Consider the following 20,921-nt stretch of genomic DNA (forward strand, 5'->3'; position numbering starts at 1 on the left):
GCTTCTACTTTGGCTTAATCGCACATAAGCGGTGAGTTTTTTGTGTACTTACGAGAAACCACTTAAGAAGTCGTTAAATAATCAATGAATAAAGATTCTAGCCGCCTTTCTTCTTGTCTTTTCGCGATGTTTTTGCTCTTCTGGCGGCCGCATAAATTGTCATAAATAAATGAGGGAGCAAAGGCTTGCAAGGATGTGCAGGGCCATTTGTGATTTCCGATTTCCGGTAGCTGTCTCAGGATGGCTTTAAGGTTTTTTAAGTTTCTATATGATTTATCTTCTTTTTTTTTTTTTTGAACAATACATCAATTGTAAAAAACTTTCACTGTGCCGAGTCTTAGGCGGGCATAGGAGGAAATGTTCTACCGTCTGGTTGATGCTGTGACGCGTAACTTTTGCATTTCCAGTGACAGTGACAGGTAATTGAGCGGAAACGTGGGCTGAATTAACGGTTTATAGGACTGCACTGGGGAGGAGAAAGGGAAAAATACCAGGGAGGCATACAACCCATTGGAAATTGATGCGCTCAATGAGAGTTCATTGCTAAAGGATATCAGGGAAGACTGGTTGTGAGACTGTGATAAGCTGGTTTTTTGTATTTTTAAATATTATAGTATTTTAAACTAAGCAAATGGAAAAGAAAAACCTAAGAAAGAGGTATATTTATCCTAATTTTTGGTAGTAACCTTTAGGGTTAAGAGCAAGTGGACAGCTTGGCTGTCGAGCTTACAGGCGATCGGAACAAGTGGGCAGTCCAGCTGTCAGTTGGTTGCCGCTTCCTGTGCTTCTAAGCTCTTTCGCTTTCATTCTTTTCATATTTATTATTTAATATTTTTAATTTTGCCACTGGTTTTTTCTTTTATCCTCTTTTATCCCAGTTTTCAAAGGCGATCGAAACAAGTGTGCAGTCCAGTTGGCTCTCTCTTTTTCTAGCAAAGCTGTACTTTTGATCTCTCTCTTCTGTCTCTCTTTGTTATTTATCCTTTCCCATTTGTTCTCTCTCATCCCCCCTTTTCCCAACCTCGAAGAGCTAATAAAGCAAACGATTCTTTACGAAAAATTTGCTTTAGCGGTCCCTGTCCGGCCATGCCTCTATTTCCACTGACTTTTATTGCATTTGATTGCTGTTCTCTTTTTGCTTTCTTTTATTCTTCTGTTCTGTTTCGTTCCACCACCCACCCACCCACTCGATTTTCATCATTTCTTTGGCTCTGCTTTCTACGTTATTGACTTTGATTTTACTTTCGGCGTTGGCTTTGTGGCTCCTGCACCGCGATTTAACGGCTTTTAGCTAACAGTCGGATGTTGGATAGACGACCAGCGAAGCACAAAGGCGGTGGCAGTGGCAGTGGCACTGGTGAAGGTGTCTCCCCAGTCTCGACATTCGACAGCTGTCAGAACACTCTGCTGCTGCCTGCCTGCCACCCCAAAAAGGACTCGCCAGCAAGTGCCTTAATTTGTGGATTTCGTACAAATGGTTCGGAAGAATTGCTTTAAGTAATTGTTTTCGCCTTCTGTCTGTTTCTGTTGCTGTTGTGCCATTTTTCCCCATAGCTCTTTTCACGTTTCGTCCTTGTGCTTGCGCTCCTGTTACTACTCCCACTCCCACACTCACTCGTGAGTGCTTTGCCTGTTTATGGCATCATTGCGTGCTTTACACATATCCCCTTATTTCAACCTGTTTTAATAATGCCGAGTTTTAGCTTAATGCTCCTTGATGTCTTGATTTAAGGTGGGCTTTCACTTGAAGTGTCAACCAAAAGCGTTATAGTCAATGGTTCTAACAGTTAACAGGTCTTTAATGAGTCCTGGCTGGGCCGGAAAAGCAGAGTCCATGGCTTTGCAATTTTCATTTTACATATTGCCCTCGGAGTTGCATTTTATTTTCATTTTTTCCTATTTTTTTATTTCTGTTTTTCTGTTGCTTTTGTGTGTGTGTGTTTGCCTAACTACCTGGTCCTGGGCCTAGTCCTCGTCCTGAATGTGGCTCTTAGACTCATCTGGCTGTGCGAATTCCCGGCCATCATATCGGCGGGTGAGTGTCTGCCTGTTGGACTGTGTCTATTCTCGGTGTGCCATTTCGCCCTCTGTTTGCGCACACGGGGGGAGCCCTCCTCCTCGGCTTTTTGCACCTTTTGTACGTTTTTAATTTTCCTGTTTTATTTCCGGTTTTACGATTCCTATCTCGAATCTAGATTGCAATGGCATCGTCGTCAGTCAGTGACTCCTACCGGCAGGCGTTTGTCCGAGTCGTTGCATCAAGGCAGTTTCGCGTAATTATGCCAGGAATCTCTGGTTTTTTTAACCCAAGGTGCGGTCAATATATCGTTTAATATAGATATTAATTAAGTGAATCAACTTACTTATTATAGCTATGACTTTAACATTGCTTTAACCTAAATCCTTGCCATGATTTGGCAGAAATTCTCATTCTCCATTGACGCCCAGAGAGATAGAGATTGGGTTACCGGATAAGACCTGAAGGTGGGGAGGACAGGTGAGTCAACGCTTATGTGCTGGCTCACCACCATCACTCCCTCTACTCCCCCTCCGTGTCCTGTGTTGCCTTTTGCCTTTGGTTAATATTTGCATAAAAAGGTCACTGGCATCCCATTGAGGAAGCACACGATGCTATCTTTCTGCAAAGCCAGGAAGCCAGGCTCCCAGCCACAGATTTGGTCAGCCGTCACTTGGGGATTGCTGCAAAAAAGCAAAGAGGAAAAAAAGCAAAAAGCTAAAAGCGTGCTTTAAGGCGGAACTTGTCAAATCGAACTGCGATTGTCTAGTCACTTGAATGGCGGCCAGGACTCTCTCTTGGCTATAAACAACAAAAGGCAATTTGCAAAACAGAAAAGCTGCTGACGTGCTGATGGACAAGCAGAAGAGTAACTAGGATACGGAGCGTTAGAGAAGGCATTGTTTCTCGCCCAGCCTGGCCAAAAACAAATAAGATGCAGCGCGCAGAAAATTCCGAAACTCTCGAGGAGCAAGTGGGTGGTGGGTGATAACTTTCCTAGTCCCAGACTGGCTGCTCCTCTTGGCTGTCTGGCAGATTTCTTGATAAAAAGATTGACAGCGTTGATAGTTGAAATAATTAATTGAATGAAACGGCTACAACAAATGGCTTTAATTAGCGTCGGGTTTCGCTTTTCGGGTTCTCGATTAATGGACACCCCTGCCAGGATACCAGGATGTCCGCAGACAATTGAAGTGGAGTCCTTGAAAATAATACTGCCATGATCCTGTTTTGAAGAGAAGCTTCTCCGGTTTTAGCGGAAATCTGAAAATACCAGAGTAGGCTTGGTGTTATGTTCCTCAACTCCACCTCGCTTTCGTTCTCGTCCTTTGACTCTGTCTTGCGCGCATTTCCATGAAAATTATTCAAGCAGAAGGATATATGATAATTTCCGACGGAAGTGTAATCAAAAATCGCTTAGACAAGTGCTTGCTCAGGCACTCCCATGGGGTGGCACACACAAGTGGTGGAGGGGGATAAATGGAAACAATGATACATAAACCCACCAGGGGATATGCATCTGGTTAGGCCGGATTTAAACCTCAGGCTTAGCACCTACTAGAAGATGCAGCCTTGTATTGGTTTACATTTCATATTTTTATTTATTAGTAATAATTAAAATAATTATAGGTAAATAATATTTAATAATAATATTTTATTTTCAATTATTATTTATATCTATAATCATTATAAATAATATAATTATCATTTAAATAATTATTAATAATTAAAATAATTATAAATAGTATTTTATTAATATAAGTTACTATTTATATTTATAATAATTAAAAATAATATTATACATAATATAATAATTTAAATTATTTTTAATATTTCTAATAATTATTAATAATTATAATTTAAATTATTATTAATAATTTGAATTATTTAAAAAAATATTATAATAATTAAAATTATTATGAGACAAGATCAGGGTCTTTACAGTATTCTCATGTGCAGAGACCTTAGTTTGTTTTATTCTTTTTATTTATTTATTATGTTTTCTATTTTTATTATTTTATGAGTTTTATTTAACGAAAAGGCTCTTATTTCGGATTTGTAGAATAAACTTACTTTGATAAACCTTTCAAGTTAGTAATTTATATTTTATTTGTAACCAATACTTCCGGATAAAGATCCTGAATTTCTGAATATTTTCCAAGCCCTAAGTCCACTCCCTAAGCCGGAGCCAGGCACTCTGCTCGTTACGCACTCATGACGAGCCACCGGCAGTTGACTGCTGACACAATGTGGCTAATGCTGTCGGCTCACTTCACCTTTTCGCCAGCTTCGTTGCCGCCCCCGCCTCCTCACATCCTGTGGCATTGGCAATCGGCTGGGTTTTCAGTTGACTTGAATGCGACAATAATGCCATTTGGCCAGGCCATATCGCTGGCTATTTGCAGTGTGTTTTGTAGTCATTTCCGTCTGATTTTTTGTTGTTATTTTTTTTTTTTTTTTGTATTCTTTGTTTTGTTTTTACAAATAATCCGCTTTTGCCGAGCCTGAACCTAGTCAGCTTTTGTCCGCTTTCACACCAACCAACACACAGATGTGGGGAATGGGAGAGAACGCTCTTTGTTTTCCGGTTTTGCGCCTTTTCGTTCCATTTTCCCTTTCATTTTGGTGCAAACGGCCGAAAAACCAAAAGATTTTAATGCCATAAATTCATATATTCCCCATCATTCAATTGACAAATGGCCATATGTGGCCAGTGACATGGTTTCCTCCTCCTCCTCGCTCTCTCTCTCTTTATTTTTTGTGCCCAGGCTGTAGCAGGAGATTTTTAACAGGATTTGCAGTGCATTTTAACTGAATAATTGATAAAATTTTGACACAAAAGTTTATTTAAGTGCAGAGCGATGGCATAAACGAACCACAACACAGGGCACACACACTCTCTCTCTCACTCTCACTCACTCCTATCTAGTCCTGGACGAAGGGCTTTGCTGTCAAGCCCGGCAAATGGGTGTGGCCTATGAATTGTTATTAATTAATAAGAGGATAAAGCAAGCTGGAAAATGTTTTGTACGAATCTCGGACCCAGAGCCAAGCCCTATCAAAGCCAATTGCCCAGGTTGTCCACCGTCCTCCTGTCTGTCGCTGATGCACACTGCCTGCAAAAATGAAATGTACAAAGTGGAATTGAAGTGGAATTATTCATGGGCTCTCTCTCGCTTCAACAGAAGCTGCTGTTGCTGCTGCAGGGGTAAAAAAATTGGGTGAAAAATTCCTACTTCGCGATGGTTAGCTGTGGGGGGAGGGGTTGGGGGTTTATTTTTGGCAGGAAGAGCAACTGCTGGCGCAGGAGCTGGCACAGGAAGCAGGCACACCCAGCATTCCAGCCATGTCAAAGCCAGGCGACAACAATAACTTTGCCTTGGAAACAACTGATGGACGGATGGAGGAAGGGCTACCTGTCCTCGAAACCCCTCAACTCAAAAAATCGAATTAAGAGAGATAGACTCGAAATCGGAGTCCTTCTCCGACTCCTGCCTACTCACCACCTTCGTGTCCCGGGGCCATGATAATAAAACTGCAAACATGGCCCCATCAATTTCGAGTTTTAATCTGCGATGACACTCGCACGACACTTGGTAAGGGAAAGGGTGTATCCCTAGCCCACCTCCTGGGAGTCCTGCCGGAATATGCCGTATTTAGTGGCTGTTAAAGCCAAAATAGTTTGGCCAATTAGCTTTGCCTCGAAACCCACAATGAAATGAAACCATTCAATGAATTCAACTTGTCATATTTATGGCCATGTTTTTAGGGGGGCGGGGTGGGTGGCAGCCAGTGAAGCATTTTTATCGCCAGGACACCATGCATCCTGCCTGTGTGTGTGCGTGCTTTGTGTGCCCACTTATGTCATATGCATGTTTGACTACTTAAAATTCAATTGGCTCTAAAATAAATGATTGCCAAATATGTGCTGTGCCTGCTGATGTGGCTAGTCTGCCTCCTGCCGGCCGCCCCGCCCATTGTAACCAAGTGTCAATTGTCATGTGTCAAATTGTGGCATACAAATTAGGGTAATCAGTGTACAACAGTATGTTTGATTGCTTGCTTTATTTATGATTGTTTGCACAGCTCTGCGAGCCACACACAGAGAGAGGCGCCCCATAGTGTCCAGGTAAACACACGCACACACACACACTAGCCAGGAGGAGGAGCAGTCGCTGTCCCAGGGTGTGTGTGTGTTTTTGTGTCTGTGGACTGACGCACGACTGTTTGCTTGGCATTTGTATAAATTGTCATTGGCATTACCAGGGCAGAGGAGCAGGGGAGGGAGGAGGTCTGAGTGCGGGTCAGGTGTCCCAACCAAAGATAATATAAGCTTCGAGATGCATAAAGCCAAGGCACGACAATTTTCTAATTGAAAAGAAACTATTTCCCCTTTCAAAGGCTGAAATTTTGAGAGCAAAAATCTTAAAATAGAAAGAAAATATCGAAATATCGATAATAAGACGATATTTTGTGGAAAAATTAATAGGGAGTTACTTTAACGTGGCAAATCACTGTAAAAAAGTTGTTATAGATTCTAATAAATTTAGTTAAAATATGTCAAAAATATTATTTACCAATTAATTTAAAACAAAAAATAATTACTCTAACGTGGCGATAAGTGGGTATTCTGTTTGATATATCGAAGAATTGTAATCGAAAAAGAGAAAATAATAAGTAAAAATTTTTGGGATATCAATAATTCCGAAAAATATCCTTAAAATGTTTATTAAATGTTGGTTTCTTTTTAACGATAAATATTTTATATTTTGAATATTGAAAAATTAAGTTAAAATACTTTAAAAATCAATTATTTAATATAAAAAATGTATTATTTTATATAATAAATATATTTTAAATATCTTAATATAATATTTTAAAATTAAAATAAATTTTCTACTATATTGAAATATTTAATACATATTTAACTAATTTTTTTTATATATTAAATATTTAAAAATTGACGCTATTTTCAATATTTTCTCTTGTTTTACGTACATTCCCATAAACATCTTGAGGTTCATATTATTCCTGCAGCAAACCCTGGCCAGCTCCCTCTTAAGATCATCCAAGGACCCCTCACTAATTACTTTTAGTGGGCTAAGCCTGAACACCACTTGCTCATAGAGAGCCAGGGCCTCATTATTTTCTACAAACTACCCAAAATCCAAGAGGCAAATCCAAATGAAAACAAGTTAAAATATTATGAATGCATAAAGGGATAGAGGACAGGGACAAGGAGAGGATGGGAACCGGGGGGACTGGGGACAGGCAATCCTAGGACCGGATCCGGATACGGAGCACAATTAACATGTGCGGCAAGCGGAGAAACAGCCCGAAGGGTGGGCTGTGGGCCCGAGTGGGCGTTGTCTCAACTTAAATTTTAACCCGGTCCGGGCTACAAAGGTCTTTTTGAGACACACACACACACACGTAGAGCAGCTGCAAAAAGTGGCCGCAGCTTTTAACAATACACACAAGTGTGTATGGGGCGTGGCGTGGCGCCTTTTTGTTCACATTTACTTCCTAATGTTTTTCCTGGGCCTTTGTGCAAGAATCGTCCATAGTCCATAGTCCGTGCTGCCATGCTACCTCCTCCCGGGAACAATTGGAGGCCAACAACAGCTGCTCCTGCTGGCAAGGACAATTACGAGGACCCAAACCTCCTCCATGTGTGTGTGCCTGGCAGCTGGCTGGGTCTCCTAAGGAAGGCGCAAAAATTATGAACTTTGGCCAAAGATGAACACGCTTTTAATTTATAAATACGCTGGGACAAGGCCTGGCCAGAAGAGACCAAGGATAAAGGGGGTCCTGGAGCACTCTGAATAATTTACAAATATTCTGGCGAAACTTTAATCAGGTTTTTTTGTTTTGTTTCACCAAATCAACACCTGAGCCAGATCACACCTGGAACTCCCCAAGTAGCAGGAGAGCAACACGTGGTTCCCACAACCACGTGTTGCTCCTTTCCTTTAGAAAAAAAAGAAATCAAAACGTAAACAAACCGCCCACTTGGAGCCTGCCGGGCCGCCACTCGTCGAGGTCGAGTGCTGCCCGAAGCCACAACGAACGGCGACGAGCCAACAGCCAACCGATTTTTGAGTGAAACTCGCTCGGCTCCTGCCTTTGACGTTCGGGCGAAAAGCTTTTTGCGAATCGCAACGAATCGTATGAATTTCGGGCTGACTTTGGGCCATGGCCAGCAAAATCCGGCAAGAAGTAACTCTGCCGCCGTCAGTTGCTGTGCCAGCGTGTACGAGTGCGGTTCGGCAGCCGCTTTTGCTCTCTCCGGTTTTTTCCCCAGATTCCCGATATTGCCATTTCCATTTCGATTTACGTTTCGAAAACAATTGTTTTCCAGTGGTATTTGTTTTTACAAGTGTGTGTGAAGTATTATTGTTATTATTATTACTATTGCTCGGTGAAGACTATAAAGTCTTGGTAAAAAAAACTTGCGAAGGTCAGCGCCGCGATCGCCTCTTGTCTCTGCGAGTGTTCGTCTTGTGTGTGTGTTTCGAGTGTGTGTGTCGTAATCGCCGTGGGAGGTCTTGTTTAGGGGCCTCTGATCTGGCGGTGATCGTGTAAAAGGGAATTTCCATACGTCGGCTGCTGGTTTCTAGGGCAACAGTACGTATACGTGATGTTGATCAGCGGGGTTTTGGGTGGCAAATTAAAGGGAATTTATGAAAAACACTATATGGAGAAGATATTTCTGGTTAATTGGATTTAATTCTTAATTTTTTCAAGGCTAAAATAAGCTTCTAGGGGAAGGGTAACAGTGCGTATGCGTAGTGTTGATCATCCTGAAATTTACGAAAAAATATATATAAATTAGATTGTTTATTAATAGAGTTAGTAGAGTGTGCTTATGGATTTATTTCTTAATTTTTGCAAGAATAGAAAAGTACGTGTACGTGATGTTGATCATCGGGGTTTTGGTGGCAAATTAAAGGGATATTTCTGTTTAATTTAAATATTAGGGTGTGTTTTTGGATTTAATTCGTAATTTTTTCAAGGCTAAAATAAGCCTCTAGGGGAAGGGTAACAGTGCGTATGCGTAATTTTGATCGTCCTGAAATTTATGAAAAAAAATATATAAATTATATTGTTTATTAAAAGGGTTAGTAGAGTGTGCTTATGGATTTTTTTCTTAATTTTTGCAAGGCTTAAAAAGGTTTCTAGCTGAAGGGTAACAGTGCGTATGCGTAATATTGATCTTTCTGAAAGGCTATTTAAAAACATTTATTAATATTTTAAATAGAGTGTTGTTTAGGTTTTTTTTTTATTAATTATTATATTTTTAAAATGTATATATATTTTTTTATTATTTATTTTATTTGAATATTTTTTATGATTTAGTTTTTTACCAAAAAATTCAAGTTGTGAGGTAAACCGTACGTATACGTAATCATGATCCTTAATACCAGTTTGAAGGCATACAAAAAGTATATAAAATATATAGATTTATCTCAATTTATTTAATTTATAATTTGTATTGTTAATAACAATTTTAATTTAAAGGAAAACAATAAGTATACGCAGTGTAAATCCTCCTGAAGGCAGCTAAAACATGCTGTAAGGAAATTGTGTTTCATAGTTTATTTATTTATTTATAAATTGAATGGCAAACCGTACCTATATTGGATCACTGTAGAAATATCAGTTTAAAAGCCCTTAAAATACATATAAAATTTCTGGTTTATTAAGAATATAAGTCCATTTCTAATTAATTGTGCTTTCTGAATTTATTTTATTTTTTAATGGCTTATAAACGTGTTTAGTAGAAGGGCAACAGTACGTATACGTGATGTAGATATAGGTAAAGGCACTTAAAAGTTGTTTTAAAGAGCTTGTTTTTTTTTAAGTGTTTTTCATTATTTTTATTTATTTTTTTTAATTAAAGAGAGTGTTTTTTTATGTTTATCTTTATTTTATTCGTAAAATAATACTAATATAAATACTATTCTTAATTTTTATTATTTGTTATTATTCTTTCTTATATTTTATTTTATTTATTTATTTATTTGTTTATATTTTGTTGTATTTTTATTTTTTTGCCATTGTATGTTTATATTTTTGTGTTTAGGTTTTAGTTTACTTTTCTTCTGGTTTTTTGCTCATTATTTTTTGTTGTACTTTTTCTCTTTTTATTATTATTTACTTTTAAAATTTTTTTTGTTATTAACTTTCCTAATTTCTCAGCTATTTCTTTATTTTTCTAAAATTTATATTTAGTCTCTGTGATAATTCCTGCTTACCTCATTGCGGCGTCCAGCCAATCTGGAGCCTTGCCAAACTTTTTTATGTATTTTTTCTTAGACACACAAGTGTGTCAATTGATTGGTTTATTTTTATTTATTTTTTTTTTTTGTAAAATTTTGTTTACTGAAAAGGGGTTCAAGGGAAATTATCTTCAAGGTCTCGCCTGCTTTAGCTTTCGTCCTTAATTTCCTGCTCATCTGTTCAGGCACATCTGGAGACCCCGGCAAAGGTTCGTTTGCATTAGTTTATTTCGCAGAGGCAAAGTTTGGGGGCTTTACAGTCACCGACTGCGTCCTCACTTACGCATGATTGGAATAAAAATGTCCTGCAGGCGGCAGCAAGGACATAACAATATATACACAAGCGAGTACAACAATGACAACAAGTGTTGTCTCTACTACGAGCGCCATTAAGTGTGGCAACTACAACGACTGCCGACTGCCGGCACCTTCCTCTACATGAAATTGTTGCAAAATATGAAACTGCTGTGTGTGTGTGTGTGCTGGAGTTGAAGTTGGAGTATTATCCTCGAAACCACGACCTAGGCTGGGACCCAAACCAAACCCGAACCCGAACCCGTCTGGAACGTGCCCCCGTTACGCTGCCTGGCGGTAACCCTTTGAGCCCCCAACCACACATATGCATATGGGGTCTCGGGCCATGTCTGCCTCCGTGTTGTGTCTCTCCTTGTTGATAACTTAATAGCAGGACAATGCAATACTTTCCATTTACGAGTTCATTTCTATAAACCAGGGAGGGGAGGAACTTGAAGTGGAGTGGGTAACTGGGCCTGGTCCTGGTCCTAGACTTTAAATTAGAAGCCTTTCCCCAGCTCTCAGAGAGAGAGAGAGAGTGGAACCTCTGCCATGATCTGCGACTTTGGCGCCACTTGAAGCCACTTACTTTTGAGCACTTCCTGCCAGTAATTTCCTACGAATATCACAATGTAAACGGAAAGCCAGCAGCAGGCAGGCAGGCAGTCAGGCAACGTGTGTTGCTGCTCCCTGGGTCGTGACCAGGCCAGGGAAAAATCATAAAAACGTGTGCCAGTGGCAGCAACAAAATTAAGCAAGCGGTGGCGGCAACTTTGCTGTAACGTCCCGTACGTGATGCTCCTCCAAGTCCTACTCCAAGCCCTACTCCTACTCCAACTCTAACTCCTCCTCCAACTCCTATCCTGATCCCACTGCCACCGGACTGTCTGCAGCTACTAAATCAACTTCAACTCTCGGTGTAACCATTCCTGGTTAGCACGATCCCTGGTCCCGGACGTCTGTGACTCTGGTTACAGCTGCTGTTCCTGGTTCTGTTACTGTCCGGAACAAAAATATATATGTATATTCCAAAGTAAATAATACAATTTAAGTGTGTGCAGAAAATGGGAAATTTTGCCTGCTAATTTGGGGGGACACTTGAACAAAGTGGAACTGAATTTTTCTCAGTAAAACTTCAAGGTTTTCGATTTAAATTAATTCATTTTTCTCTCTGGCATAGCTTTCTACCAGGATTTTAATACAGATTACATATATTTAACTCATATATATATTTCAAAATTAATTATAAAATTTAGGGGAAGGTTTAGCCTGCTAATTGAAGGGACCAGTGTAGTGGTTTTACTCCAAATTAAATACATTTTTCCCTTAAAAACCCTTAAAAACCCCCTAAAATTCCATTTAAAATTATTTACTTTGCTCTCTTTCTTAGTATCTCCCCTGATTTCAGTCCAAATCACAAATCTTTAGCCCTGTTCTGTGCTCTTCGCCACTTAGAATGCACTAAACTCAACCATAAACAGTTCAAGTAATTGCCAAAGCTGCGCACACTTAATAAACATTCTCATTAAAAAAAAAGAAGAAAACAAAACCAGAAGAGAAATAAAGAATATAAACAAAAGCTGAAGAACAGAGAATATGGAGATCGTAAAATATATACATATTTACGGGCCATTAGTCAGTGTACACATGTGGTGGCTATTCGAACAGTCTCGGGCTCTGGCTTCCCTGCGATCATCATTCATACATTCATACAAACGGAACGAAATGTATAATAAAAATAAGTTTGCCGCCGCAAGAACTGTATTATCTATACAGTTATTTATATATTTTTATTGAGAGCAAGCTGAAATCTATATTTTTTTAGCTTAAGGGGGTCTTCTCATTGGGCAACTTTTTTTTTTCGATTTTTTTTTTTTTTGCATTTATTTTTAGCTTGGGATGGTGTGTATATGTCCCCAAAAGGATTTTTAGAAATTCGAAATACTTTAGAAGATACAGCCTTTTTTGTGAAGCAAGTTCTTCGCAAAATGAGCTTTTTTCAAACTTCAAACGCGTTTATCTCGAAACCACGTTTTTCGAACTGGCGGCCATGATATCTCCAGTTCAACTGAACCGATTTTCATGAAAGTGAAATCGACGCAGAATTGTCACCATTTTCGGCTGACGGAACAGATTTTTTTTTTAATTTTTTTTTCTATTTTTTTTTTACACTAAACTACAAAAAAAAAGCCCGAAATCGAAATTTTTTTTTGAATGGCCGCCATTTTGTTTTAAAAATTTAAAAAAAAAATCTGTTCCGTCAGCCGAAAATGACATCTATTCTGATTATAACCCCGTTTTTATTTTTCATTTCGGACGCTCTGGAGACCCTGAATCGTGGCCGCCAGGACGACACCTTTTTTTTCGACCACCAAGTTTGAAGTCTCATTACTCTTTGAACAACCCTCGTATCGAGGCAAGAACAACTTTTTTAGTTACTTTGAACATTTTTGAATACAATAAATAAAAAAAGTTTTCAATTATTCTTTGCGTTTTCAAATACGAATTTTTTTAAAAAGGGTCCAAAAAACGGCTTTTGAATGAGAAGACCCCCTTAAAGCTCAAGAAAGTGTCGAGAGATTGATGGAGTCTCTAATTTTAGATATTTTTTTAGAGACTTTTTGGGGAGTTTAGTTTTTTTATTTATATTTTTTAATTTAGATTTTGTTATTTTTTATATTATTATTTATATTTATTTATTTATAATTTTTTTATTTATATTTTTTTATTTATGGTATATTTTTTTAATTATATTTATTTAAATATATTTTATTATTTATATTTTTTATTTATTAAATATATTTATTTTTCCTAACAAAAAGCCAAATTGTGAGGTTGACAGTGCGTATACGTAATCACAATCCCTAATACCAGCTTAAAGGCATTCAAAAACTATATAAAATATAAAGATTTATCTCAATTTATTTACATTATAATTTGTATTGCTAATTATAAAGGGAAACAATACGTTTTTAGAGATTTTTTGAGCTATCATCCAAGGTTTTTGTTAGCCTCTTTAGCTGGTAGTGTCACCTTGCTGCTTTTACACCTTTAATCCATGTTTCAGTGATTACCTTTGACATATCAAAAATATAATTTACTTGCTCTCTCTCCCTCTCTCTCTCTCTCCTACGCTAGAATTACTTATTTATTTATTTATTTCATGAGCCTCATGAGCAAAAAGTCTATAATTTATTCATTTATGACTTTTTATTTTATTTATTATGATTTCTTTTGACAGAATGGTTTAATAACACACACACACACTCACTCTCTGGCTGGGTTCATGCATGTAAATGCATCGTGTGTGCAAGTGGGTGGTTCACCGCCCACCTGCATGCACATAAATGTACGTAGCTGCAGGCATGCATAATTGAAGAGCTGCACGTGTGAAGTCGCCAACAGCTGACGCCACTAAAGTCATCAACTGACGCAGTTGCAGTTGCAATTGGACCAGGACCAGCACCAGGACCAGGTCCTGTAGCAACTTTGTTGAATGCTGGGTGCTTCCAGTGAAGACTAACCTGCAACAGCCTGGTGCATATTTTATAGTGGCAGTCCACACAGTCCACATCCAGACTACGTCGAGTGTGTGGCGACACATTACCATTACCCTTTTTGGCAGGGCAGATTTATGGTTATCCAAATACAAAGACATCCGAAAGTCCAGACAGGCGGGGGGACATCTGCCCGTTATGGCAGGGCCCCCAGCTAGCGTCTCAATTTGAGGAAATACTATTTGGAGTTACTTCTGTCTGGGGTTACTTAAAGATTTATATAGTTTTCAAACAAGAAAGGAGCTTCGAAAGGATATGCATCCTAGCAGTTTGCAATTGGTTCAAGGAACTCGATCGTAACTAAGGTCAAAATGGATTAGTTTTCATTTGGAATGCTTTTCTGTGCTGCTTTTTATAAGGTTTTAAAATCTGCATACTAAATTTAATTTTAATATTTAACTAAAATTTTATAAAGAAATGTTATTAAATTTTTATAAAAAACACCAAACTTAAAAAATCCATAACTAAGCGAAAAATGCATTAAATTTAAATCGGAAAGCGGTTTTGTTTTAGTTTTTAGAAGGTTAATAAAGCTGCATACTAATTTTAAGGTTCTTTTCAGTTTCATTTTTTGATCATTCTAAACAATTTTAATGATGGTTACAACCCCTTATGTTTTTTTGGAAAAATAGACAAAAATTTGCTTTCCCTCCGACTTGGCTAGAAAGATTCGCCTGTTAAAGCTGATCATGAATATATATAATTTATGGGGTCGGAAATGACTCTTTCACTGCGTTTCAAGCTTCTGACTGAAATTATAATACCCTGCAAGGTGGTAATTTTTTAAAGAATTCTTCTAAATTATTTGTATTTTATTTTATATTTTTAAAATCTTGCTGCTTATTAGCAAAACTATAAAACATATTCCAAAGTAAGTAAAACTCCGCACGGAACTCCATTTTGACAGAAAGTCATTTTCTTTTTGACATTTGGGCTGCCCACTTGTTTTGATCGCTTGACAGGCTGACATTTGGGCTGCCCACTTGCTTCGATCTCTCCTCGAAATAAGCTTATTGAAATGAAAGCCCTTTTAACGTTCCTTAGAATTTTCTGCTGACCTCTCATTAAAACTCATTAAACACATTTTATGCCCATTAAAATGTCAACATTTTTTGGGGGCTTTAAATTCAGAGCCATGACGTCGAAAGGGGGTTGCTGGGATTGAAAGTAACCGCAGTTGGCAGCCGCATTCAAAGAACATCACAATAGGCACCGAAAAATCGTTTTATTTTAAATGCTCGCTTTCATTTTCGTTTTCCGTTTTAACGTTTTTCTGCACCGATTTTCCCGTTTTCCCCCATTTTTGCTTGCATTTTTCAGCGCTCCATGCGGTAGCCAGGGCTTTTATTTTCCACGAATTTATATATATATTAACTTATGAATATACATAGTTTATATAGTATAAACCCTTTGCCAAAGTCCCAAGTGAACCCCGTTTGACATTAATGTTTCCCTTTTTCTTTAGGGATATTCAACAGAGATCTGGATTTGGTTAAGGCTTAAGATCTTGAGAGCTTTTTGGGCTAGAGATCCACTTTCCCCACCAACTATGACCTGCTCCTGGAGGACGACGGTGTCGGCGGTGCAATAGCTCCAAGCAGCAATGTTGGCCGGCGGCAGTAGTGGTGACAGCACTGAATACGGACCCACCTTGCGGCGTCTGCCAGCAACCAGCGAGGAGACAGCAGGCAGGCAGCAGCACCGTCTCTCGGTTGGCACAACGCCCAAGCGGCCCCAATCCCACCACCAGCGTCCTGGTCCGATGACAGCTAGCACCAGTAGCGGAGCCAGCGGAAACGGTCACCAGAGCAGTGCCTCGGGAGTTGCCTCAACAAAGGGGGGGAACAACGGGGAAAGGGGAGCCATGACAACGGTAACAGCAGGAGCCTCCTCCACAGGTAAGGCTACGGTCAGTCAGGGTCATGGCCATGTCCGTGGAGGTGGAGCTGCAGCAGCACGCAGCACTGCTGTTGGAGCCGGTAACCGTTCCCATGTGGACGTGGGCTTTGTGGGCGGCATTGAAACCTATTTGGGCCTCATCGGTTGGCGAAAGAAGTGCCTCTACACGCTGCTCCTGCTCCTGATGCTGCTGATTATCACCAACCTGGTGCTCACCCTCTGGATACTCAAAGTGATGGAGTTCTCCACGGTAATTGATAGGGGGTTTCCCGGTCTCTAATCAACTATCTAACCCCCCCGATTTATGCCCGATTCATTTCAGGAGGGCATGGGACAGCTGAAAATCGTACCTGGCGGCATACAAGTGTCGGGCCAGGCCATAATTATGGACATGCTGCGTGCCTCTACCATACGTTCGCGGCATGGTCATCCCATATCCATAGGTGAGTGGAGGAGGGGATGTACAACGCCTAAGGGGGGAGTCTCGATTAGGGGTGCCTCGATTAGGGGACAAACATCTGCGGTCAAACCCCGCCTCGCCTATTAATATTCATTTCATAAATTTCTACTTTTCACGCTACTGATGATTGGCAGGGGGTTAAGGGTTCAGGGTTGGGTGCGGATGTGGTTGTGGTTCTCCTTTCCTCTGGCCTGGTTCCTCCTTTGAATGTCAAAGTCATGGACGGTGACTGGCCTGAATGGCTGGACCCGGCGCATGTTTAATGAACTGCACTCGCGCGGCTATTATGCAGCCTCCAAAGGAGAAAACCGAGCCATTTGTTCACCTGCCTGAGGTGGTGAACCATTCATGGCGGAGGCGGAGTAGGAGTTGGCGGAGACCTGGTGGGCGACAAATGTGTGCCGTTGCCCGTCAAGACATAAATCAAGAGATACAGGGCTGTGAGGCAGGAAATCAGAGATGCTAAGCGTCGGCAAATGAGATCGCTGATGGGTGGTCTAAGGTCCTCGAATCAACTCCTTGTCGTGGGTATGCTTCTGCTCCTGCTTCTCCTCCTGCTTATCCTACTGTTCCTGCTTGTAGCTCCTGGCTCCTGCGTTTGCTCCTTTTCCAGCTCCTCCTCGTCCTCTTCCTTCTCCTTCACCTATCTTCCCACATCCAAGATGTACAATTACAGATAAACCATATGAAAGCAGGGCCAAAGAAGACGGATGCGATTGCCCAGGGACCTTCGTCCTGTGCATGTGTTGACAGGAAAATGCTATCAAGGAGCAGGGTGGCAGGGTAGCAAGGAGCCTCAGCGATAAGCAGCAGCAGCAGCAGCCGCAGACACGCACGCGGAAGTGGGTACAACGTGTGTGGGTGTGTGTGCGATGTGTGTGAGGTGTGTGTGTGGCCGCGGACACTGACGACTCGTTGGCCCAGCAGGTACGCGCAATGCCGCGATAGCTGATAGCTGCCAACTGATAGCACCGAGAGCGATGGCTTTGGCGGCCAAGGGATTTGATTTCCGTTTCCGCTACAGTCTCTGGCAAACTAACCCCAACCAAGCAGAGACATGTCCTTACATGTTTTGTTTTGTGTTTATTTATTTACATATATAGCAATTACTGCTGAAATTAAACGCATTTGTCATACAAACTCCAAGATTAAACCTCAATAAAACAAAAAAAAAAACCCTCAAGAACTTCTCCTAAATCCATCTCTCTCTCTTTTCTTGTCTTTTCCCCTTTTTTCGCTTAGAATCATCACGTAATTTTTCAATCAATACACGTGACCCGAATGGTTTGATAGAGAATCATTTATTTCTGGGACACGACAAGTTCGAGTGCCTCTCCGCGGGATTTCGCATCAACGACACCAATGGCCGTAGCCTGTTCTCGGTGAACCGGAATGAGGTAACCATTGGTGCCCATGCCTTGAGGATCGACGGCGAGGGTGGTGCAGTCTTTCGGGAGTCGGTCCAAACGCCGCATGTCCGCGCAGAGCCAGGACGAGAGCTCAGGTGAGTGTTGCCCAATTAAAGTAAATGAAATCGAAAGCCAATCTGCTGGGGGTACAGACTATCCTCCACCGTCGCGGTGTTGAAATTCAATGAGTGTAATAAATTTTTCACGGGGGGGGAACTGGGAAATAAAAAAAAAAGAAAAGCAAACACACTCGGTAACAAAACAAAAATAACAACCCAGCCACAACAACACGGGGTCCCTGCAACAAACTGCAACGGGTCTGAGGACCGCCTCTTTACGAGGTGTCGCTATTCAGCTCAGTGGATACGGAGTCCTGGCCTGTCCTGGCCTGTCCTGGCCCGGCCTGTCCTGTCCTGGGGAGTGAAAATATTTATACACATTTGTCTGAATGTACACAAACGGCGGCAGTGAATTAAAAAGCGCTAAAGGGGCCAGACCTTTTTTCCTGTTTGACTAAAGCCGAAAGGGGAGACGGGGACCAGGACTGCCACTGCATTATCCTACCTGCAAACTGCCACCGAAGCCACCCAGCCATCCTAGCATCCTTCTGTGCCTCCTCTCTCTCACATCCTCTCCCTCTGTGTGTGCGAGTCCTGTTTGTCCATATGAACCATTAACAGGATCGGCGGCTTGTAATAACATTTTCATTGACAAATTTGGTGATAGCTCTCTCTCTGGCTGACAAATTGTGTGTGGGCACAGGATGTCCACCATTTCCAAATTGAAATTGCAATGTTTTTAAATCAGCCAGAGCGACTTTCCGTTTCATTAGGCAGACAGGGTTACTAACCGAGTCGGTGTGCCTCTCTCCTGTCTACTGATTTAATTACAGACTCGAATCGCCCACCCGGCAATTGGAGATGACGGCGGCCAAGGACATTAATTTGCAGTCGCGGGCTGGTGGCATTGAAGTGGTAGCCCTCGAGGATGTCAAATTCCGAGCTCTAGATGGAAGCGTAAGTATGATTTTCAAGGATCAGAGAGAGAGAGAGGAGAGAGAACAAGTGGAGCTTACTTTTCGAGCTGAGAGCTATTTAGTTTTGTTCTATTTTGTGTTTCCCTTAGCTCCGCTTGGAGTCCTCCAAGATCCTAATGCCCAACCTGCGTACAGCCCAGCCACCCATTTTGGGCACTGCCCAGAGCCGGGATCATATGCATCGGGTCTTCCAGCTGTGCGCCTGCTCGAATGGCAAGCTCTTCCTGGCGGCTCCCCACTCGATTTGTGCCGGCGATGACTCTACGGTTTGCAGATGATTCCAGGACCAAGGCTTCGGGCAAGGAAGGAGGTTCTAAGGAGTACATGTTGAATTATTTATACGCTAAATGTAACATAGGGAATATAACTAACTAACTTAGAGGCACACACACATATGTATGGATAACCCAGAGAATTCGAAGAACAAAATCAAGAGCTTCTTAGACACTTGGATGTTGTGTACTAGTAAATATAAATACTAAATCCACACAGAGACATAGGCATTAACCTCATAGAAGAATAAACTAAATGCAGATCAGATACCCCATAAACCTATACAGAACCAGTAACAGTAACATAATGTATATAAAACCATATAGGCTCTCGTGTAGATAATATCGCAAGGATCATTATGTAATGGCATATCTATGTTAGTCCATAAACCCATTAAATATACCACAAAAAACACCTAAACGAAGACAATGAAATATCATCAAATGAATCGCAAGAGCTATAACACTCACACGAATGCAATATGAATATCAGAATGAATATTGAGAAATAAAATATGAATAAATGATAAAGGAAACTATGGATATGAATATGCAAAACTAAATAGAGTTGAGCCTAAAAGTTGCCGTTGAATTTGTCAAGTGGGAAAAACACTGAGTATAGATATATATATGAAATATATATAAAAAAATATGAAATAAATATAAAAAAAATAAAATAAAAAATATATATATATAATATATAATATTACAATATAATAATAACAAACAAAATACCTAAACAAAACCTAGATAAATGTATATGTATGTAAACATCATAACGAAACGCCTTTCAGTTGTTGATTCTTGTTTTGTTTTTCTATATATATTTTTTTTTTTTAGCACGATTAGAAACCTAATGTTTATACTGAAAGTGGGATATACGAACAACAAAAAAACAAAACCTTTATATATAAACAAACACATATATTGTAATACAGCAAATGATAATGATACAAATAAAACAAAACCAATAAAAAAACTGAAATCCAACTACAAGGAACCCTGCAATTGGTTGGACCCTTGCGGATTTTTTATTCGACAGCCGGGATTGTGCGCACTTTTTACGGCCAGAAAAGCTCAAAACGAGCAGCTCAAGTCGAGTGCCTGCCGTTGGTTAACGCCTTCTTCTAGTCTGGGAACCCACTTCAATCTCGAAACCAGGACAAAGAGTGTGTGTGTGCCGCCTTGTGGGTGCGCGTCTAACCGCGACGAGACGCTGATGAACCAAGTCGTCGTTGTGGGACGACGACAACACACGAACAACTCCTCGGCACAAAATTGAGTTATTCTCGGTGCCCACAACTTACCCAGGACTCCTCCAACCCCCAGCCCTTTGCTTTGAGCCAAAAACTGAGCATAAAGCTTTGAAAGCTTCTCCGCGTAGAGAGAGAGTGGATGGATGCATCCTGCAGCTGGACTGTCCCTTGTCCTGGCTTCACTTGAGGCAAAGATTGTATTGAAAGGGTTCAAGTTTAGTCACCGCAGATCCCCAGATTCATTCTGCGAGTTGGAGTTGGAGTTGAGGAGGGGGAGGACACCTCAAACACACACACTCCTCTCACGTTATATTTAGTATTCCATTAATATTCTAATAGCCGCTTTTGTACTTTTCCGAGGGGAGTGTGTGTGTGTGTAGCTCTTTTTGTCATCCTTGCTCCCGTGTGTATGTGCCAGTAATCACATAAAATTTTCTAA

General features: G+C 40.4%; 1 protein-coding gene across 1 annotated transcript; it reads left to right on the plus strand.

Moving 5' to 3' along the window:
* The first annotated feature begins 8,276 nt into the window (after positions 1 to 8,276).
* On the plus strand, positions 8,277 to 19,903 carry Scgdelta (sarcoglycan delta). The gene is made up of 6 exons (XM_017173661.3): positions 8,277 to 8,644; positions 15,616 to 16,299; positions 16,372 to 16,492; positions 17,752 to 18,013; positions 18,811 to 18,934; positions 19,044 to 19,903. The coding sequence occupies exons 2-6, from the start codon at positions 15,754 to 15,756 to the stop codon at positions 19,230 to 19,232; spliced, it is 1,242 nt and encodes a 413-aa protein (XP_017029150.1). The 5' UTR covers positions 8,277 to 8,644; positions 15,616 to 15,753; the 3' UTR covers positions 19,233 to 19,903.
* The last annotated feature ends 1,018 nt before the right edge of the window (positions 19,904 to 20,921 follow it).

The sequence above is a fragment of the Drosophila kikkawai genome, chromosome X (assembly GCF_030179895.1).
Source record: "Drosophila kikkawai strain 14028-0561.14 chromosome X, DkikHiC1v2, whole genome shotgun sequence".
NCBI classification, from domain to species: domain Eukaryota; kingdom Metazoa; phylum Arthropoda; class Insecta; order Diptera; family Drosophilidae; genus Drosophila; species Drosophila kikkawai.